Here is a 24,108-nt window from a genome sequence, read left to right on the forward strand (position 1 = left end):
TGACTTTTTTAGTATTAATAATACCTGGTGTCCACAGAGCTTCTTGAATCTGTAAAGTTATATCTTATAACAACTACCTACAAAGGTACTGAAAAATTTTGCCAATAATATCCACATAACCAAAAGGACATCTTTGGGGACATTTTTTTTTTCTTAATAGAAGGAATGCTAGGAGCACTTCAAAAGAGGGGAAAAAAAAAAGAAAAATTAAAACAATTAACACTATTACTTTGTCATCAATTCATGCCACATTTTAAAACCAATATTAAAGAAATGTTGACCTATAAATCTTAGAAGGGAAAGTGTGATCATCATAATAAATAACACCAAGAATTTTTTTTAATAATTTGACTTATAGATCAGGAATATAACATATATCCCCTAAATCTGGATTTCAATAAGGCAACTGACAAATTTTTTTCTCATTTATTCTTAAACATAACATACAGAAATAAAGATGAATGCTATTAGTCATATAGTATCTTTGCAGCATGAATGCTGCAAACATTCATAACTGCAAACATTAATAATGCAAACATTCTAACTAACAATACAGAGATGAACTGACACAATTCCAAATTTCCGGACACTCAAGAGTGTTACAGACTGATGCTCATTTACATATGCAAATGACACAAAGCTAAAACAGCTAGCATTCTTATGACAAAATCAGGATCCAAAAAAATCAATCATATCCTTTTCATCTTCATCTTATTTGAACAGGCTCAAAACTAACTACTTCAGCTCAATTTACTATTCAGTGAGAACACACTAGGTGCCAGAAAGTGTGCTAGACATTAGAAATAATAAAATAAATAAGATCTAGTTTCTAGCTGTAAGGAACTCACAAATTAGTAAGAAAGACAAGTAAACAAATATTTACATACAAAATAATGTGACAGCTGCAACAACAGATGCATGTATAAGAATGAGAAATATAGTGGGAGCAAGTAACTGTCAAAAAAGCCTTCACAAGAAATAATGCCTATGCAGAACTCTAAGGGATAAATAGAAGACTAGGAGGTACACAATGGGAGAACTAGCAAAGGCAAAGAGACATAAATAAATTCAAGAAAATTACAAGTAACAAAGTATCACTACAGAACAAGGTAATGGGAAAAGCATAGCCTACAAAAGGCCAAATCACAAAGAACTTCGTTAGCACGCCAATGAACTTGACTTTTATACCTTATAGAAGGAAATGAAAATATAGTTCAAGAGAAGTTAGGAGTGAGGCTGTGCTTTAGGAGTCAACAGCATATATATAATGAAAAAGAAATAGCTCATACATATATGCTCTACATAGCATATATAAATATTATATATATATATGATAGTTAAAAACCTATATATATATATATATATATATGATTATGCAAAGAAAACGTATGTGATAGGATAGAGTAGAAAGGAAAAAAGAACAAGGAAAGATGCTTAAGGTACATTAACTTTAAGAGAAATACAGGGGGAAAGGAGAGAAATATGGAAACATTCAGAATAGGACGTAAAATTGATGATGAGTATTTTTAAGCTGAGAGAAGCTTGGCAAGTTTTTAAACTGGGAACTGGTTAAGAGGGAGCCAGTAGGAAGGAAGGAAGATGCAGAAGCCAAAGAAAATGTACAAAAAAACCTGATGTGGAGCAAATTTCTAGACAGATTATTAAAAGCAGGTAGAGGAATAGAAGAAAGATAAATATAAAGTTCTCCACTTAGCTTGAGAAATACAAATGATTAAATTTAGGATGAGGAAGATATGCCTTACCTATTCATGCAGCAGTTTAAGTTACTACTCATTAAAAATGTGTTAAAATTGTAAGGCAACTGTATTAATAGTAATATAATGTACAAAATTGGGGAAGAGGCCATTCTTCTTTATTCTAAGCCTCTTTTGGAATATTGTGTTCATTCCCAAGCTTCTCCTTTCAAGTGTGCCATTAATAAGTAAAAACATCCAGAGGAAAGCAAACAAGTGATAAAGAGTAGTGGAAAGCACTAGAAAATTAGGGTTCAGATAGTAGGAGTTAATGGAATAGTTGCCTACATATGACAGGAAAAGAACTTCTCTACAGATCTACAGTAAATAAATAAACTGAACAGAGGTAAACTTTTATTAGCTATTTTAACTACCTTATGAAGTAGCGATCTCCCAATTACCTAGTATAATGTTTGGCACAAAGCAGGTATTCAATAAAATTTGTCAAGCGAAAATACGAATCAAGACAGTGTCAGGTAATTCATATTTCTCTGTATTCCTAACATCCTCACAGTATAACATATGTGAAGTAATTCAAGTATCTGCTGAACAAATGAATATGTGGTATACCTTCAGTAACATAATCACAGATTTAAAGCACTGAGAGCTAAAGATGCTGTTCATTTATCAAGCACTATCACTTATACCACCAAAACTCAAGCTATTCCCATCTCTTTTTACCTTACTTAATCTGACTATAACAGCAACCAGAACAGATATTTCTGAGCTCCAAACCCAGCCTTGCTATGACCACCTGTCATTAGATACTTAACCTCCTGACATGCCTCCACTTATACTTCTTTAAAATGGGAATAGTAATAATGGCTATCCCAACGCAGATATTTATCATACAGGCCAAAGTAATGCTGAGTAAACATTAGTAGTAATTATAATTATATCTTTAAAATCAATCTGTATAATAAAGGATTGCCTAGTTTACAGGGTGGTAAGAACCCTGAAGGATCTAATATTTTACTCACTTGCAAGTTAACAATTTAGCACGTTACAATTTCATGAATCTTAGAGGAAGACACAAGACTCCTAGGTTAAGAAGAAAGTACTTTATTACTCACAACAACAGCAGTAGCCAGAGTATCAGCATTTTCTTGCATGGGTTCCCAAGTCCAATTAGGCCACATGGTCATACAGAGGTGGGCCAGGAGACACCTGCATATGCAATACAGGACTACACTACAGAAGAGGAACCCTGAATCTTTTTTAATGGACAGTAAGCATGCCCACCCTTTGCTTTAGCAAGAAAGTATCTTTATCTTCCAGACTGTAAGAAAACTTGCCCTTTAGTAGTCTGGAATGAGACATTATCTAAGCTTGTTACAATAAAAAAAACCTTGAAAAGACAGGCTAGAAAAACCACTGTCCCTATTCATAAGATGTGCTAAAATATGAGACAAAGAGAATTGTCTCTCTCACTTCCAAACCATCTTGGCTGCTGACAAAGTTTCTCATGAGTATACGATTCCAATGGCCACTCTGATTAATCTGACTGACAAGGGACTGGGACTAAATCCATTCAAATTGTTTTCACACAGCATTTAATTAAATCAGCTATCAACAACAGGCAGAACCGATTTCAGTCACGTTCCTCAGAGTCCCACCCCCAAATAAGTTGAAGAAATCCCAGAAAACATTAGGGTCTACCTCAGAAAGTCTGGTAGCTTTGTCCCTAAAGTTCTGTATTAACCTTTTCAATTGGCCCAAGGCATTAATCCTGGAACAAGAGGATGTATTAACATCATGTACATTACATGTATACATACATCATTAACATTAACAGGATGTATTATACAGACTCTGCTTCAGCCTACAGGGGCACTTTTAGCATCCATAACAATGCTGATAACTGAGTTGAGGCTAATAAGAATGTTTTCCAGGGCTAAGGTGTGTCACTGATCATGTCAACTAAAAAGTCATGAACAAATTTTGAACCACCTATTCTAATTCAATAACTTCCCTCATGGAGGTAATTGTCTACAGGATGTACATAAAAACAAATCGGTTATGACTCCAGGAAGCTTTACCCCAAGGAAACAAGGATAGTCTCACTTTGGAGTGACCTCCACAGTACACCAAAGGCTCTAAGATTACTACTGATGTTTTGTTAAACACTCAAAGGTGCAAAAGTCCCTATTTTTAGGACCTATATCAGCCTGGGAGACACAGTCAACTGGTGATCCAACACCACCTCCCAGCCACATGGAAGCCTTAGAGTTCCCAAATTCAGTTTGAATTTCAGTTTGAATCTAGTCCTTGTTTTTCAAAGGACTGAATGAAGGCAGTCAGTCCACACTGTCCCAGTTGGCCAGGCCACCAATAATCTGCCCCATGGAATATCTGAGTGAAGGCTATGGAAGACGTGGATAGACATGGGGAAGTAATGGCAGGTGTTTTGCATGGAATGTATAGGAGCTGGGGCAAACCTTGCTGTTTCCAATAGATTTCTCAGTAAAATTAAAGGGAATAACAATCAAATGGTGAATAGACCTCAGCATTCTAATGGGAGGATGGCAGACCCAACAGTCAATTAAATTTAATGTGCCTCTAAGAGTTTGGAAGAGCAGCACCAGGACATTTTTCTTCATAAGGAAAGCTTCAAATATGGTTCTAAATGTCTCTCCCCTCCCCAAAGCTTCTTCTGGGATCTAAGGTGTTCCTTACTAGATGTCAAGATTGTTGGCTTTCCCTCCACAGCCACAATATCAGTATGTTCTATTCCAGTAGCTATAATTTCATCTTTTTTTTTCCAATCTTCTCCTACTCATACTTAGGCCTTTCCCCTAGAAATGTCAGGTGTGAGACAAGCAAGGAATTTTTATTAAACCTACAGAAACCCTTGGGGCACCTGGGTGGCTCAGTGGGTTAAGCCGCTGCCTTCGGCTCGGGTATGATCTCAGGGTCCTGGGATCAAATCCCGCATCGGGCTCTCTGCTCAGTGGGGAGCCTGCTTCCTTCTCTCTCTGCCTGCCTCTCAGTGTACTTGTAATTTCTCTCTGTCAAAATAAATAAATAAATAAATCTTTAAAAAAAAAAAAAACACCTACAGAAACCCAATTACGGTCCCCACTGACCCACATGGGCCACTGTAGGGGAACTCAGCAGGCAGTGTACTCAACCAGTGGTCATTATCCTTATGATCTAGACCATGTCAAACCAACATGAGAATCCAGGTGGCTGAATGAGAATAAGTTTGAATCCCTAAGCCAACTTTTGCAAACCGCCACATAAAAGGTGTAACAAGAGGGGTGCCTGGGTGGCTCAGTTGGTTAGGCATCTGCCTTCAGCTCAGGTCATGATCCCAGGGTTCTGGGGCTGTGTCCCACATGGGGCTACCTGTTCCATGGGGGTTCTGCTCCTCCCTCTCCTTCTGCCCCTCCCCTGGCTTGTGCTCTCTCTCTCACTCTCTCAAAAAAATAAAAAAATTTTTAAAAAGGTATACCAATAGCCTGGCCCTGTGCTGTAGGTAGGAGGAAAAAAGAAGCTTCATGCCCAGAAATAGGATAGAATCTGAATTTTCAAGGGATGCTTGGGGTGGCACAATCAGTTAAGAATCCAGCTCTTGGCTTTCCACTCAGGGTGTGATCTCAGGGTCCAAAGACTGAGCCCCACATTGGGCTCTGCACTCCACACAGAGTCTGCTTGGAGTTCTCTCTCCCTCTGCCCCTCTGCTCTCTCCCTCTCTCAAATAAACAAATAAATAAATCTTTTTTTTTTTTCTCTGAATTTTCAAAACAGGGCTATATAACCTCCCACCACTTCCAAACCTATTACTGGGTCATGAAGTAACCAAGATGAGATGATCCCTTTCTGGGCATAGCTGCATTCAGTGGCCTAAGTGACTTCCTTAAAAAAAATTAAAAAATAAAAATTCAACATTCAACATTTATCCAAATGCCTGTGGATGGTAGGGAGCATGGAAGGTCCCTCAAGTATCTTGATTAGCAAGGTCACTGTTGAGTGGCTTCTGAGAGAAAAAGTGCACCACTGTCAGAATGCAAATGGTCCAGAAAGCCAAAAAACATAAGAAAGGTAAGTTTCACAGGCCAAAATGGTGTGGCCAGTCAGCTAATAAGACTAGAAGAGCAACACCATAACCAGAAAAAGTATCAACAGCAGTGAGGCAGCACTGATACTTATGAATGCGAGATCAAAGATCCAATGTATTAAATTTGTTAAAAGCAAGCAGGGGCTACATCCCATGAAATGTGGCTTCTCTCATTATGTGACAAGCAGGTCAATTTCTGGCAGAAATCACAAGTACAGCAATGCTACCATCTGCATCAGAAATAAAGAGTCCTTAAGTCTACACCCAGTTTATGATAGCTGATGTGTTATCACATCTAATATGATGGATGGACCCAGACAATGATGGCTCTGGGCAGTGTAGACTCCATCAAAAGCTTGATTTTAGTAGACTTCATTAGAAAACAGGTCCTTATTGTGGGCATCTACATGAGTGATCCAGACAGTCTGATCAGCAGCTATAATTTGTTTCCATAGTTCACAGCTTCAAAGAGAGTTGTCTTTAATCTGCCAGTCTACAGCTTCCAAGTGGCAGACCAAAAAGCTAGGGCACTGGCAACAGGCCAAGGGGCAGTAGAAATACAAGTTTCATGAAGGAGAGTATTAGCCAGAGCTAGAAGAACAGCCTTTGAGTTCTATCCACTGAACAAAATAATCAAATCCACTATCATTCTGCATAGCTAGCACAGAGGCTAAACAGCCCCAGAAGACAAGCAGACACAATCAGTTTTGGCTTGGCTAAACCAATGGTGAACCAGGCCCAGGTTTAGGAAAACCTCTATGAATTGAGGACCCCACTGAGTCAGTGATTTTGCTTTAGACAGTGAGTAGGGAATAAAGATTCCCCCAAAGGAAGGACTGAGCCATTAGACATTATGAACCCCCATCCTCTCACTTCTCAAACAAACCATTGAAAGTTCTAACAACTTCGCTTTGTACCCACACAGGTTGCAAATTTGCCTCCTTTCACACTGAAGTGTAGGTGTACACAGGTCTGTAAATGTTGTCTAAAAAAAGCAGAACCGGGCGCCTGGGTGGCTCAGTGGGTTAAAGCGTCTGCCTTCGGCTCAGGTCATGATCCCAGGGTCCTGGGATGGAGCCCCGCATCGGGCTCTCTGCTCAGCAGGGAGCCTGCTTCCCTCTCTCTGTCTCTGCCTGCCTCTCTGCCTACTTGTGGCCTCTGTCTGTCAAATAAATAAATAAATAAATCTTTTAAAAAATTAAAATTAAAATTAAAAAAGCAGAACCTTCTGCGCAGCCAGGACAAATCTTAGTACTAGTTTCACATTGGGGTGAGTCTGACTCTGCATCAGACTGACAGAAAGATGAAAAAAATTCCATCTACCAAAGAGGATATCTGAGGGTTGTTAAGAGTTAGCAACAGCCAGAGGAATGTTCAGGCTGTCTTTGAACCTAATTCTGGTATTCAGTCTACAACCATCTCCCTAATCCTTCCTCATTAACAGGCGATAAAATAGAGAACCACTTGACAGTCTGGTCAACGTATTCATTATGAATTCCCATAGACTTCCCTCAAATTCTGTTAACCAGACCATAAGGCCCTCACCCTTCCTCCTTCCAAAAATCCACATGTCTACCAACACACTATCCTGGCTGCCAAAAGCATTAAAGCAGTGCAAGATCTGGTATTTTTTACCCAACTTGTAAGCTAACAAGTTAGCCTGCCAGTTTCATAGACGCTGGCAGAAGACCTAGACTCCTGGGCTAGAGACAATATGACTCAACAATATTCATAGTCAGAATACCAGCATTTTCTTATGTAGTTCCCCAGTTCACTTTCCATAGTGAAACACAAAGTAGGCCAAGTGATACCTACACATGCAATGGACTGCATTAGAAGAGGAACCCAGAACCTAGAAAACCCAAATCTCTCAAAATTCAAAGGGTATGCATGCCTACCCTTGGCTCCAAAGGGAGATACTACCTCTATCTTCCAAGGCAGCTCACTATACAAATGTCCTTGAAAAGAGAGCAGAAATAAAAGCAATGTCTCTGATCACAAGACATACAGAAACTATGGAGAACTGTATCAATGGATCCCAATAGGGTCACTGTAAAATTCAGCTATTAAGAGCCTAGCATAGTACCTGGCATATACAAAGCAATCAAAAGCTAAGTGTTAATTTTATTATTCCTCCCCCATTAAACCTAAAATTAAAATGCTCAATTCTGTCTCTACCTCATTTTACTACACAGCTAAAATTGTATTTAAAAAAACAAATTCAACCACTACTTTTCCCTTGGGAGAAAGAAAGTGGGTAGCCAAGAGGGCACATGTGACAAAGCTTTCCTCTCACTAACATTATACTGTTATAGCTCAATCATTAAAGAGTCCAGGGAACCAAGGTAAAAAGGAAGAAGAAAAAAACAGGTGCCTGAAACCTAACTCTAAAACCATTAACATACACACATAACCTGCAAACATTTCTGCTTTTCTTACCACAACTTGACATCTCATCATTTCTACCACAATTATTTCTCTATAACCACAAATAAGTATAAAGACAGGTACAATTACTCTGTAAATGCTGCCAAACTGCTTTTTTTTTTTAAGATTTTATTTATTCATTTGAGAGAGAGAGAAAGAGCAAGCACAAGTGGGGTAAGGTGCAGAGAGAGAGGGAGAAGCAGAGCCCCCACCAAGCAGAGAGCCCGACGTGGCGCTCGATTCCAGGGCCCTGAAATCATGACCTGAGCCAAAGGCAGACACTTAATTGAGCCACCCAGGCACCCCTGACAAACTGCTTCTTAAAACTATCTCAAATTCATCTTAAAGCCAATGGCTAATGATTTAACATGGTAAACAAATCTGATTTGAAATTTAAGTTTCTGCCTTAAAAAAGCTGAAAGTGAAACCAAAATCAAGAATAGTGACTGACACAGAGCAATTCGAATTTCCCAAAGTTATTGAACTCAAGCCCTGTATTTTGCCACAATACTTTACTGAGCCCTCCATAAAAGCTAAACGAGAACAGAGGTGTTTTGTACTTCTCTATAAATTGGTCACTTTAAAGTTATAATCCTCAGTTTAACAAAATAGCACAATTTTTATTCTCAATGACAGATTTTATTATTCAAAATCATATGTCAACAAATGACAGATGCTTGAACAGCTGACCCTTGACAACTACACATTTTAACTGCATGGGTCCACTTACACCTGGATATTTTTTTCAATACAGTACTATTTGTGTATTTTCTCTTCTTTATGATTTTCTTAATAACATTTTCTCTAGTTTGCTTTGTTGTAAAAATACAACATATAAAAACATATAACATATAAAATACATGTTAATTGACAGCATATGTTATTAGTAAGGCTTCCAGTCAACAATAAGCCATTACTGATTAAATCTGGGGGGAATCAAAATTATATATTGCATTTTCAAATATGTGGCAGATTGGTGCCCCTAACCCCTGCATTGTTCAAGGGTCAACTATACATGCAAACTTACAATTCTACTCTATTTGTACCCTAACAGCTAATATTCATAATATTCCTTCAAAAAATATTCACTGAGAACCTCTTATAGATATTGCAGAAAAAGATGGTTAAGACCCAGGCAGTTGTTCACTTAAAGAGCTGACATTAGGGAGAAGAAATATGTAAAGTGATTACTGACAATCTGGCATATGACTCAAAAGCAGAGGGGCACGGGGGTGGCATAGTCAGTTAAGTGTCTGACTCTATATTTTGGTTCGGGTCATTAGCTCATGGTCCTGGGATTCAGCCCTGCATCAGGCTCTGTGTTCAGCACAGAGTCTGCTTGAGATTCTCTCTCCCTCTCCCTCACCCTCTGCCCTTCTGGCTCATGTGCAATCTCTCTAAAATAAATAAATATTTTTAAATTCTTTAAAAAGACTCAAGGAAGAGTAATATACCAACGATACATAAGACAAAATTATTAACCCTAAAACTGGGCACATGGTACTAATGTTATCAGCAAAAGGCAGCTGATAGATTTTGAGAGATAATTAGAAGTTTTTCTAGAGGGCTGCAAAAAATAAGGGCTTTTATAAAGGCACAGAGCCCGGGGGAACCTGGCTGGCTCAGCTGGTCCAGAGTTTAAGCCCTACCATCTCAGGGTCATGAGTTTAAGCCCCACACCAGGCATAAGACATATAATAAAATACTCAATTTTCCTAAGTCATAAAAATGGAGCAGTACTTAAGACCACAAAATCAGGGGAGCCTGTGTGGCTCAGTGGGTTAAAGCCTCTGCCTTCAGCTCAGGTCATGATCCCAGGGTCCTAGGATCGAGCCCCACATCGGGCTCTCTGCTTAGCGGGGACCCTGCTTCTTCCTCTCTCTCTCTGCCTGCCTCTCTGCCTACTTGTGATCTCTGTCTGCCAAATAAATAAACAAAATTTAAAAAAAAAAAAAAAGATTTTCTATAAATAAATAAATAAATTTTAAAACCCCCACAAAATCAAAAAAATCACAGGAATGGATGTACCGTCTAAAGTCATCTAGATCAGTCATTCCCAAATGTAGATTTTGGATCAGCAGCAGCCTAACCTGGGAATCTGACAGAAATGAAAATTTTCAGGCCCCACTTAGAATCTACCCTATCAGAAACCTGGGGTGGGGCCCAGCAACCTACAGTTTAGCAAGCCTTTCACATTATTCTTATACAAATTCAAGTTTGAGAACCAGTAATTTAGATCAGGGGTTTTCAGCACTTGGACATTTTAAAATGGATAATTCTTCATTTTAAAGGTATGTCTTGTGCAGAATGTTTAGCAGCATTCCTGGCATCTACTCACTAACTACCAGCAGCAAAAGCCAAAAATGTCTCTAGACATTGCTTAATGTCTCCTGGGAACAGAAATCACCCACAGTTGAACACCACTTATCTAGATCAAGGATCACAAGCTTTACTTTAAGGGGGCAAGGTAAAAGGCGGCACAATCAACTAACTACTCAACTTTTGCTACTGAGGTCAAAAGTGGCAAGAGACAATATGTAACAAATATGCATGACTGTCTTCCAGTAAGACTTTACTGATGAAAACAGGTAGTAGTTTGGCCCTCAAGATGTAGTTTGCCGATCCCTAATCCAGACAAATTACCTAAATTATAACTGAATGTCCTCAAACCTCGCTGGTGCCAAGTGATTATCCAGACTCTATATGAATACCTGATCTAGTCCAGTCCTGTTTTCAGGTACATATAACTTTAGACAAATCTCTATTTCATAGACTGAGTAACTCAGAGCCAGAAAGGACAAATGACTTGCTCAGAGAACCAGAACCAAAAAAAAAACAAAACAAAAAACTAGAGCTCTAGTCTGCCTAAGTGCAATGTTCTAACAACTGCTTCCTATAGAGGTATATAACCATATAATGTTACTCATGAAGCATTCAATGATTTAGCACTTTGCAATTACTAAAACCTGGAAAGAGAAGTTACTTATTGTGGGGGGGAGGGGTCTTGAAATAATTTTATATTAAAGGCCCAGACAGTAAATATTTTAAGCCTGTGCACCATGAAGTTTCTGTCTCAATTACTCATTTCTGTCACTACAACAAGAAAGCAGTCACAGACAACAGGTAAATGAATACCTATCATTGTATTCCAATAAATCTTTATGGATAAAAACAGGTAGCCAGCTTATAGGCTATATTTTCCTGACTCCTCATCTACAGAGTCCATAAACCTAGTCTGGCAAACAAGAGGCATCAATCCAACCATGCTCAATAAATCTAAAGACTCTTCATTCCGTGGCTTCTGACCACCTGTAAACTTAGAAGCATGGCACTAGACTGGAATGAATGCTAGTCTAGGAACAATCAAGGTGCCAGACCCTCCCTCCCTCCCTTCTGGCATGTCTAGCTATATGCCAGGTATTGTTTTTTGTATGTAAATTTTCATACTGTATGTAAATTTTATCATTTGGAGAAATTTCTGAATGGTGAGTCTTTTTTTCCTCTAGAAATCCAAGCCATTTGACACATTAAGCTAGAAAATAAACACTCTTACGTGTACCTGGATAAAATCTTTATTTCAAACCAACGCATGAACTTGGACAAGTCACTTCCTTTTTCTGGCCTCAATTTCCACAAAAGGAAAAAGTACAGAGAACGAGTATATACCTTAAAATTATCAAAAATGAAAATAACTAAAACTTATTGAACTCTTTCTATGCCAGACACCTGTTCTAATAACTTTACATACATTAAGTCATTTTTCAAGGGAAACTGAGGCAGGGGTGTGAAATGAGTAGTCAAAAATCACAAGATGTACAAGTGGCATACTATGATTTAAATCCAAGCAATCTGACCTCAAAGTCCATGCTCTTAACCACTAAATAACTACTAAACTTTATTATTCTACATGCCAAATTTCATTATTCCAATTACCAACAATCCAAACACAAACAAAAAATACCCGTCCCTCTAATGAATAAAGAAGATAGCAGAGAAAGGAAAAAAAGGACAGTAACAAGACTATTTTCAGCCATAGTACTCAATATCTTGCCAAGGTAACCTCCCAGGATATAAATATGATGTTCCATGGATACTTAGTTTGGTCCCCAAACCACAACATCACAAAAGATACCTATCCATGCGGATCAATACCATTTCTACTTGCACAGTTTGTCAAACTAAAAAAGAAAGAAGATTCACAGCTTCATTTAGAAGGAAGAAATGTTATGAAGGGGCAGAAACTAATTTCAAGTGACTTACTGGAGTGTCATGGAAGAGTCCATGCTTCCAAGAGAAGTTGATAGATAGGCAAAAGAAAACTTAAAAGATAGTTCAATATATGAAAACACATAAGGCAATTTAAGCAGCAAAGGTATTACTAGCTTGAAAAACCAGGAGAGGAAAACAAAGGCACAACACACAACAGTGTCACAACTGAAAGTAACACCAAAATCAAAGTCAAATTAGAGAAGAAATAGACTCAATCTATAACCACTAGAACTAGGTTCAGAAAAAATATTTTTTCAGCAAGGCAGATAAGGTTTTGTTGCTTAAAAAATATATATTACTACAGGTAAAAGTTGTTCCTTTTTTTCCTTGACTTGAGTAAGGCTATGATCTGTACCTCACATTATACACTAACAGAGAAATATAAATAAGAAAAATATGTGAGACTAACCTAAACAGCTATAGCACCCTTTTTGTATTCCAAAAAAATGTACGTTAGAGGAAAAAGAAATTAGCATTACAGTAATTAAAAGGTTAAGGGGGAAAGCAGAATACTCGTTTTTTTGCTCATATGGGTCCAAAATAATAAGTATTACTGAAATTATTCGATAGCAACTGCAATTCCATTTGGATAGTTATTTTCACATCTATAAGCAAACCAAATATATCTCAAGTTTGATCAAATGATTTTTGCTCTATGCTTCAACCTTAAAAAAAAAAAAGGCAAAGAATTCTATAATTACATATAAAGAACAAGATTTGGAACTTTCACCTGAATGCATCTCTGTTATAAAAAGACATTAAGGAAGAAAAGAGGAGAAAAAAAAAAAAACAGTCCTGATTCATTGATGCCGGCCTCTTTTTTAAACCCAGGAAATTCCTTTACACCCCCTCCTGGCTCTGGCTGGCCAGAACTGTAGGTGTACTACTCTTTTCATTCCTTTACCAATAATATACTGTGCTAACACTATTTACATTTAAAACTGATTCTGGGGACACCTGGGTGGCTCAGTCAGTGAAGTGCCTGCCTTCGACTCAGTTCATATCCCAGGGTCCTGAAATGGAGCCGCAACAGGCTCCTTGCTCAGCAGGGAGCCTGCTACTCCAACTGTGCTCTGACAAATACGTAAAATCTGAAAAAAACAAAGCAAACCAAAAAAAAACCCCTGATTTTTCTTAGACTACTACAAGTCTAAACTCATTGCCCAGAGTTGAATTTACAAATAATTCATTAAACATAATGCTGTCATTGTCTCCAAACTTTTGGTGGTAAGCCACTATGGCTGGCAGTTCCTCAAAAAAATTAAAAATAGAAATACCATATGATTCAGTAATTCATACAGATATATACCTAAAAGAATTAAAAGCAGGGATTCACACAATTAACTGTACACCCACATTCATAACAGCATTAATGATTCACAATATTCAAAACATGAAAGTGTCTATTGACAGATGAATGGATAAACAAAATGTGGTTCAGCAGTCCCCCATTATCTACAAGTTATGTCCCAAGGCTCCCAATAGATGCATGAAACCAAGGATAGTACTGAACCCTACATATGTTATGTTTTTTTCTATACATACCTATGATAAAGTTTAACTTATAAATCCAGCACAGTAGGACATTAATAACTATAACAAAACAGAATTTTAACAATACTGTATATTGTAATAGAAGTTATATGAATATGGTCTCTCTCAAAATCTCCTATTGTATGTACCGTACTCACCCTTCCTTGATGATGTGAGATGATAAAATGCCTACATGTTGAGATAAAGTGAGGAGAATGACCTAAACATTATGACACAGCATTAGGCTACTACTGACCTTCTCATTATACATCAGGAAGATCATCTACCTTTGGACCACATTTGTCCAAGGGTAACTGAAACCATGAAAAGCAAAACCACAGATAATGGGGGACTACTGTACACACATACTGTATCAACAGCGTAATAGTATTCAGTCCTTTAGACAAGATGGGGCGCTTTCAGGGTGGTATGACCTTAGACAGTGCTCATTCTTTTAAAAAGGAGGGGTATTCTGACACATACTACAACAAGGATGAACCTTGGAGAAATCATGCTAAGTAAAATTAGCCAGTCACAAAAGGATAAATACTGTGTGATTGCCCTTATATAAGATACCTAGAATATTCACATTTATAGACAGAAAATAGAATGGTAGTTGCCAGGGGCTAGGGAACAGGACAAAATGGGAAGCTATTCTTTAATGGTTAAAGTTACAGTTCTGCAAGGTAAAAAAAGTTCTGGAGATAGTGGTGATGGCTGCACAACAATGTGAATGTACTTTATGTGGAAACTTAAAAATGGCATATAAAGTTAAGATGGCAAATTTTATGTTATATGTATTTCACCACAATTTTTAAAAAATTTTAATTGAGGGGTGCCTGGGTGGCTCAGTCAGTTTAAGCCCTTCCTCTCAAGTCATGATCCTGGAATCCTGGGATCCAGTTTGTGCTGGATCAACAGGGGAGTTTGTTTCTCCCTATCCCTCTGCCCCTCCCCACGCTGGTGCTCGCGCTCTCTCACTCTCTCTCCCCCTGTCAAATAATAAAATCTTTTTAAAAAATTTTTAATTGAAAGCTGTTCTTATTTGGGGGGATGGGAATCTTTTAGAGGACAATTTGTAATACATTTGCTTTGGAATAAGTTGACTGATCTACAAAATCCCAAAATCTCATTAAGTCTGAGGTATAATCTTCCATCCACTACTTGTCCAATTTTAAGAAACCAGGTAATTCATTTTTTAAATTAGGATTGTTAACTACTCCACTGATTGGTTTCAACAGAAGTCCTTTTTCCATTGAGTTGAAATAGTTAATATACAATTATCTTTCTCAAAAGTTTCTCCAGGGCACCTTGGTGGCTCAGTGGATAGAGCATGGGACTCAATTTCAGCTCAGGTCATGATACCAGGGTAGTGAGATCGAGCCCCAGCTCCAGTCCACTCTGTGCTCAGTGGGCAGTCAGCTTCTCTCCTCTCCCTCACCCTTTGACCCTCCCCTCTTGCCACATAAGAGAGCACGTGCCCATGATCTCTCTCAAATAAATAAATCTTAAAAAAAGATAGTTTTTCCATATTTAGGTACTGTATTTCTAAGAACTTATTACCTAGCAATCAGCTAAATCTACAACTTATTTAAAATGTGATATTCAAAAATCGTTTCCCTTTCTCAAAAAAGGAGAGGTGGGCAAATCAAGAAGTGGACACTGAATTATAGAGAAGGGACTGATGATTGCCAGAGGGGAGGTAGATGAGGGAGATGGGTTAAATGAGTAATGGGGATTAAGGAGTGCACTTGTGATGAGTACTGGGCATTGCAGGTTAGTGCTGAATCACTCTATTGTACACCTGAAACTAATATGACACTGTATATTAACTAACTGGAATTTAAACAAAAACTTTTTTTTGAAAAATCATGTTCCTTTCTACAAAGGCAGTACTGAGGTCTCAAAATCACTATTAATTTCACACTCATGTGTTCAATTTTGGGGAGAAACTGATTTGCACAGATACAGGCAAAGCCCATCAATCAAGTATCTACATTACAAGACTTGAACTGTAATGTTTAAAATAACCTAGTTACTGATAACTGGATAAATGCTATTTTTTTTTAGATTTTTTTTTTTAAAGATTTTTTCTTTATTTATCTGACAGAGATCACAAGTAGGCAGAGAGGCAGGCAGAGAGAGAGGAGGAAGCAGGCTCCCTGCAGCGCAGAGAGCCCGATGTGGGGCTTGATCCCAGGACCCTGGGATCATGACCCGAGCCGAAGGCAGAGGCTTAACCCACTGAGCCACCCAGGTGCCCCCTATTTTTTTTTAGATTTTATTTGTTTATTTGACACAGAGAGAGAGAGAGAGAGAGAGAGATCACAAGTAGGCAGAGAAGCAGGAAGAGGGGGAAGGGGAAGCAGGCTCCCTGAGGAGCAGAGAGCCCAATGTGGGGCTCCATCCCAGGACCCTGAGATCATGTCCTGAGCGGAAGGCAGAGGTTTAACCCATTAAGCCACCCAGGTGCCCCTAAATGCTAATTTTTAAAAGCTAATCCTAGAAGAAGCTTACATAATATTAAAAAACAGACAGAATAATTAACTTTTGGGGCGCCTGGGTGGCTCAGTCGTTAAGCGTCTGCTTTCAGCCCAGGTCATGATCCTGGGTCCCAGGATCAAGCCCCACATCAGGATCCCTGCTCAGCGGGAAGCCTGCTTCTCTCTCTCCCACTCCCCCTGCTTGTATTCCCGCTCTCCCTATGTCTCTGTCAAATAAATATATACAATCTTTAAAAAAAAAAAAAAAAAAAAGAAAGAAAGAATAATTGATTTTAAAAGTAAGTCCACAAGAGCAAAACGATCTGGAATCATGTGTGAGAGGTATACAAGTTTCCTAAAAACACAAAGGCTAATGGACTTAATATGTGTGTACTTTTTATTCTGTACCTGTATTATTCTCTATGTGTATTCTTTTTACTCATAAATATTTTATTTATGTGTACATTTCATTCTACCAATAGTGTTCTTACCTACTTGACAATATGAAATAAACTTTCACCATCTGGCAAACAATGACCTGAACAGTAGTTTACAGAATGGGAAAAAGCTATGGCATTCTCCGGCGCCTGGGTGGCTCAGTGGGTTGATGCCTCTGCCTTCGGCTCAGGTCATGATCCCAGAGTCCTGGGATCGAGCCCCACAGAATACCATAGCTTTTTCCCATTCTGTAAACAACTGCTCAGGTCAGTGCCATCAGTTTGAAGAGAAAAACAGCAGAATGTAGTAATATAATCAAGATAAAATCCCAAATACTTGTCGGAAAATCTTACTTTGTCTCTGAGTACAAGAATCCTAAATTTCCTGTCCTCGGCGAATATAAAGTTCACAGTAAGCACACTAATTGTTACAAATAAGAAAACAAGCAGCTGGTGCACCTGGGTGGCTGAGTGGGTTAAGCCTCTGCCTTAGGCTCGGTCATGATCTCAGGGTCCTGGGAGGGAGCCTCACATTCAGCTCTCTGCTCAGCAGGGAGCCTGCTTTCCATGCCCCCCCCAATCTGCCTGTCTACTTGTGATCTCTGTCTCTCTGTCAAATGAATAAATAAAATATTTTAAAAAGAGAGAGAGAAAGAAAACAAACAGCTACAAGTTGTTAAAGGAAGTAAAAAAAAAAAAAAATAGGGGAAATCAAAACAAAGTTATAATTACCTTAAAACTTAGTGAGGTAAACTATGATTAACTGTTGTCCAAAGCCATTTCTATAAAACAGCTTTATAACAGGACAAAATACTCCTAAAAAGAGTTTTTCATACAACCACATTCCACTTAGATAAAAGACTTGTGAATGAAAAAAACAAAAAGAGAATAAAAGACTCACGCAATAAATAAATAAATAAATAAATAAATAAATAAAGTTTTAAAATCTCAGACCAGTCATAACCCTACAAAACACCAAAATCTTGTGGTCAACTTTTATTTTCAGAACTATTCTTTCTGTCTGAGCTTGGAAGTTATGGTATAATCAAATACAGATCTATCCATATTCCCAATAAATCAGATACTCCTACTGGGTAAGATAAAGAGCAAACTCTGGAAATAACCATCACAATATTAAGTTATGAAATAAGGAAAATCAGAGAAAAGAGGGAAATGAGAAGCCAATCAAAATCTCTGTAAGAAAAACTATCACCTACTATGCTAGTGTTAGACCATGTAGTGATGACAGTGTTAGAAAATTCTGCCTATACATAACAGTAGCTTCTTAGTTAATGCTAACGTGAATGGTTAAAAATATCTCACAACAATACTTTCTTCATCAAACTTCAAAAGGCAAAGATGGAGTGCACAGGGCATTAGTTCTAATACCAAGTCTTTCATGACGGGGTACAACTCTATTTTCAAAGGGCCTCCTTAAGATACTCATATATTAGTGTAACTACAGTTGGGCTAAGTGAAGGAATAACCTTTGCTTATCCTTTAAATTTTTCCTGGAGTTATAAGACAAACCAAGCAATTCAAATCTGTAGGAGAAGGGAATCCACAAATGTGTAAATTTATTAAGGTTAAGAATTCACCAAGGATACTTTTGTATATACAGTCTATCTGACACATCCTTATTATCTTCATACCCTCCAAAGATTCCAATAAGGCAAAGTCTCGAATGTTTATCTCTCCTTGAAAAAGACCATATCCTCACCACTACCTTCACCGCCTCCTCCTCCTTACTCACCCCTTAATACAATACACCACACCCACAACACCACACTCTCCACACCCACACTCCATACAGCACACTCTCCTCAAAGAACAACCCGAAACCCCTGACCCAAAAAACCCATACTTAAAAGCCCCACTTTATATCCCCAAATTCTACCCATTCTCCACAAAATACAGAACATACTACACAGTCCACACACATACACTAAACCAAGAATTTTAACACCCCCTCACCCTGCAAATCCATACATAACAAATTCTACATACACCCAACCCAGCACATGAATTGCACGTTCCCGCATGGCTCAACACCACACACACACACACACACACACACACACACACACACAGGCGCGCGCGCGCGCGTACTCGCGCGCCACGTACAGTATAAAAGCCCAAACCACACACCACCGCAATGCTCTAACAAACCCTGAGAAGAGGCAACCCTTCTGGCACCGGGAACCCACGAGGCTGGAGGTGGAAGAGGAAGGGGGCCATATACTTTACCTGAAAATCCGCCAGGATCATCTCCCGGTCCATGTTGGACGCCATGGCGGCCGCCGAGTTCCGCGGCTCCGGGAGCGAAGCGCGCACCTGGGAAGAAAACGGCGCCTCCTGCGGCCGTCGCCGCCGCCGCCGCCGCCGCCGGGCGCCGAGGGGCTGGCGGGCGAGCCGGCGGGCGGACCGGCGGGCCGGCGGGCGGGGCAGCGCGGGAGGCTAGGCGCTCATGCACTCGGTAACCTTCAGGCGCCCGGGCTGCCCGCCTGCGCCCCGCAGAGCCCGCTCCGCAGCCGCCCTGACAGGGAGGTTGGTCTGGATGGGGGTCCGGTCTTCCTGTTGCTGGCCAGGATGAGGGCAGGTTACGACAGCGCGCAACCGGCTCCCTTCGGCAGCGGTGAGACCGGCGGGGGCGGGGAAACCAGGCGAACGAGCAGGCGGGTGAACCCCACGGCCGCCTCCGCCTCCTCCGCTTCCTCCCTGGCCGCCGCCTCCACCCCTGGTTGGCCGGCGCCAAGGCTGTCGCACATTTTGCCTGTCATCGAGGTCGCAAAGCGCCGCTTTGCGGCTGCCACGTGACTGCCTTCCTGTCAAGCGCTAGGCGCGCGACTACCGGGCGGGCGTCCGCGCGCCGCTGGCAGAGTCCCCAACTAGCAACTGCGGGAGCTAGTTGTCCCGCATCAGGTTATTCCAGTTTGGAATTAAGCAAAGGCCTCAGGGTACTGCCTCCTCCTGGCTGGGGCGGGGATCAGCTTCTAAGCCTTAACGAGGTTAGTCACATAAGTACACACAAAGCCCCACAAACCAATTCAATACTCTCAAAACCCGTTTTACAAACAGAATTTCATAAACGTACATTCTCTCTAACAAAGCTTAACCAAGGAACAACTTCATATACACTCTTTTAGGCTCAGCCTCACTACAAAACCTGCTTACACACCGGCACACTCAATCCCAGGCCCCCTGACTCGTGCATCCTCAACCTCTCGATAACACAGAGGTAACCGGGCGCTGAGATCGACTTGGGTGAACGTAGAAGCTGAGAAAAGTGAGACTATAGATCCCAAGGAAAGGAGAAGCGGTTTTTGTTAGTTATGACAAATAAAAACTTTTCTATTCCTGCAGCATAACATTTATTTTTTAGACCTAAAAACTTGAGTCCGGCTTTGAATATAGTCAATTTAAAATACTTCTATAAGTGAAGAAATTTTATTGAAACACCAATTACTAAATTTCAATTTATAGTCAGAAATTGAACGGCCTTGAGACAAGAATAATCAAAGACTATATAATGAAGTGTGACAGTTTGTAATTGTCACTGGAGGAAAAGTTACAGTGGGATACGTTTAACTTTGACTTGGGAAAATATCATCTTCTGGACTGTAATAGAGCATTGACTTGCCTTGCAAGGTGCATTAAACCCTGAAATTATAAAGTAAGATTGCTTATTTTGTGCTATAAAGTAGATGCTAGTGAAATGACCATATAGACCAAGGCCTCCATCTTTGTATTCCCTGAAGACAAAGAAGAGCACTATCCTGTTCCAAAGATCTAGGCTCATCCTGTGTTTTTTAGATGAAGATAGCCTGGCATACAACTCTCATGCAGTAGTCTGTATTTAGACCAGAATTAGCTAGGTAAGGAATAGAATTATCCGTAGTCACATGAATTGAATGTATTTTTTTAATTGCCATCCCATAGGAAGAATTTCCAAAATATAGCACACGTGTGAATCACAAGGTGAAACACAGTACCAGCAGTTTAAGTGTAGTAATTCAGTTGCCCCAATCTCATTCTTACAAAGATTTTACAGAATAAAAAACTACTCTGAGAAGTTAAGAATTTTCTCAAAGTCATGCGACAAAGTGACAGACCTGTATTCTGTATTCAAGACTAGGTCAAAACTAGTGCTCTTTCCACTTACCCTGTTGTCTCCCTGCAATTCACCCTCCATGTTGCAAAGTTTGTACATTTCCTGAGACTGAGTCTTCCTTTTGACCTACCTATTCATGGGTTGGGTACCCAGCATCCGAGTGATTGTCCACTATGGACAATGAAATGAAAGAAAAATAAATATTGAATTAAAAAATAGTTTATTGGGGCGCCTGGGTGGCTCAGTGGGTTAAGCCGCTGCCTTCGGCTCAGGTCATGATCTCAGGGTCCTGGGATCGAGTCCCGCATCAGGCTCTCTGCTCAGCAGGGAGCCTGCTTCCTTCTCTCTCTCTCTGCCTGACTCTCAGTGTACTTGTGATTTCTCTCTGTCAAATAAATAAATAAAATCTTTAAAAAAAATAGTTTATTTTTTATTTCCCCAGAATTTTCTTAGAAACAATTTTATTTCACAAACTGAGATAATAAAAATGTATAGAGATTTTCTGTACATAAGCATGAGCAAAGGAAAATAATTTTAATTCATTCTCATAGTTAATCCACATTAACTCACAAAGCAGCCTAATTCAAATAAAGACTTTTTTCTAGAATCTCCGTGTTCTTTGATCTTACCATTACTGTCTGAAAAAGAACTTTAATTTCATCTTTCTTTCAAATATATGTGATAAAATTATTTTGCTGAATTTTCATTTGACATAATTTTATATTTATATGTGTTTACCATTGATCTAGCTTCATCTAATGTTACCATCTTACATAACCATGGTACATCTATCAGAACTAAGAAATTAACATTGGTATAATACTATTAATCAAATTCTAGAGACTCTATTTGCATTTTTAAAATTTATTTTAGAGAGATAGAGGGTGGGGGAGGGACAGAGGAAGAAGAGAATCTCAAGTGGACTCCATGCTTAGCATAGACCCTGATGTGGAACACGATTCCAGGACTCTGAGATAATGACCTGAGCCAAAACCAAGAGTCAGATGCTTAACAGACTGCATCATCCAGGTGCCCTGACTCTATTTGCCTTTCTACATCAATGTCTTTCTTCTGTTTCAGGGTCCAATCCGGAATACCACATTATATATAGTTGTCATGTTTCCTTAGACTCTTCCAATCTGTGACAGTTTTTTGATCTTGACTTTTGAAGAATAGTGGTCAGGAACATTATATACCATCCCTCAATTTGGGTTTGTCCAGAATTTTGTCCAAACTATACTGTTTATGGATTTGGGAAGAAGAATACCACAGAAGTGATGTACCCACATCATATATTACCAGGGCACATGATATCAACATAACTTATAGTGGTATTAGACTTACTCCTTTGGTTAAGTTAATTAAGCTTTTTAACACTACTCACTTCTACTATAATTCACAAGAAGATTAATGCTACTACAGAATTAGATCCACACCTGGGTAATCAAAAATATATTTAATTGAATTATTTAATTTCTTTAGGAGTCTTGGTCTGATCCTAGACTCTTAACAAGTGGGATAGGCTTAAGACTTGGGGCCCCAAGTTCTGAGTCCAAATCCTATATCCACTAACTTACTGGCTTTAAGTCACAATCTCTGCAAGCTTCAATTCCTTCACCTAAAAAATGGGGATAATTACCATATGTAACTCAGATTTGTTGTGAAGATTAAATGTGTGTATCGTATGTTATAACCATGAAATAGTATACAAATGTTAATTGTTGCTATTATGGTTAGGCATTTGAGTTGCTTACTGGGTATTTATTTACTTACTTTACAAAATGACTTTCTTTTTTTTTAAGATTTTATTTATTTGACAGACAGAGATCACAAGTAGGCAGAGAGGCAGGCAGAGATAGAGAGGAGGAAGCAGGCTCCCCGCTGAGCAAAGAGCCTGATGTGGGCTTGATCCCAGGACCCTGAGATCATGACCTGAGCCTAAGGCAGAGGCTTTAACCCACTGAGCCACCCAGGCACCCCTACAAAATGACTTTCATAGATGGTGGGACTACCCATATTAAAAAAAAAGTCTACTGAAACTCAGAAATAAAATGCCTAAATCACAATTATGAAATGATAAAAAGGTCCCTGAGGGTGCCAGTCTATTTTCCACCTCTGTTGGATCTATAAATACAACAAAAAGAAAGACTTTGATACTAGGTAAAGAAATTACAGATGCCACATACACATTTCCATATGTTAACCATTGAAAAACTGCATAAATGAGTCAATGAGAAAAAGCACAGAATAATCTGATAAATTACATTTCTTTCTTTCTTTTTTTTTTTTTTAGATTTTATTTATTTATTTGACAGAGAGAGAAAGAGAAAAACAAGTAGGCAGAGAGGCAGGGGGTTGGAGGGGGCGAAGCAGGCTCCCTGCTGAGCAGAGAGCCTGGATGCAGGGTTCCTTGCAGGACTGGATCCCAGGATCCTGAGATTATGAGTGGAAGGCAGAGGCTTAACCCACTGAGTCACCCAGACACCCCTGATAAATTATATTTCTATAAGCACTTTAAAGTGAGTATGAACTGCTGAGGAAAAAAAAATTCGATAACTGTTATTATTTAATATAAAGCCTCTTTTTGGTGTTTGAAAGACATGTCATTATTATGCTAAAAGAGAAACCACTACTTTCAATATATTAGATGCTTAACTGTGGATCTTTCTTATATACCATGTTAGAATGTAAAATAATTAAAGGCAGAGATACTCACCTTTGAATATACTTCAGTGAACTAATACTTAATATTAGATTTTCATTGGAGGTACTTTCTGGTCGTTACTTATGCTCTCTAAACTAAGCCTTGAACCTCTGTACTGCCAGTTGTGGTTTATACAATAAGCAGGCTAAGCACATGCTTTAGAATATAAGCAAAGCCAGAATAAAAAAACAAAAAAGCCTTCCTTAAAGAATTTAAATTTAATATCTCAGCAAAAGCACTAAAGTAGTCATCGTGGGGAAAAATCGGAATTTTTTTGGACTTCTTTATGCCTATTTTTTGGCTTTGTTTTTATTTACATAATACAATGAT

The 24,108-nt window shown here is 39.0% G+C and overlaps 1 protein-coding gene across 1 annotated transcript in view; it reads right to left on the reverse strand.

The window, feature by feature from the left end:
• The window catches only part of FAF1 (Fas associated factor 1), a 480,711-nt gene extending 461,315 nt beyond the window's left edge, over positions 1–19,396 (reverse strand). The window contains exon 1 of the mRNA XM_045064498.1: positions 19,211–19,396. Within this exon, the coding sequence (XP_044920433.1) occupies positions 19,211–19,255 (45 nt within the window). The 5' untranslated portion in view covers positions 19,256–19,396. The remainder of the gene's footprint in view (positions 1–19,210) is intronic.
• Between the last annotated feature and the right edge of the window lie 4,712 nt (positions 19,397–24,108).

Source organism: Mustela putorius, unplaced genomic scaffold (genome assembly GCF_011764305.1).
Source record: "Mustela putorius furo isolate JIRA1106 unplaced genomic scaffold, ASM1176430v1.1 tig00003853_pilon_pilon_pilon, whole genome shotgun sequence".
NCBI classification, from domain to species: Eukaryota; Metazoa; Chordata; class Mammalia; order Carnivora; family Mustelidae; genus Mustela; species Mustela putorius.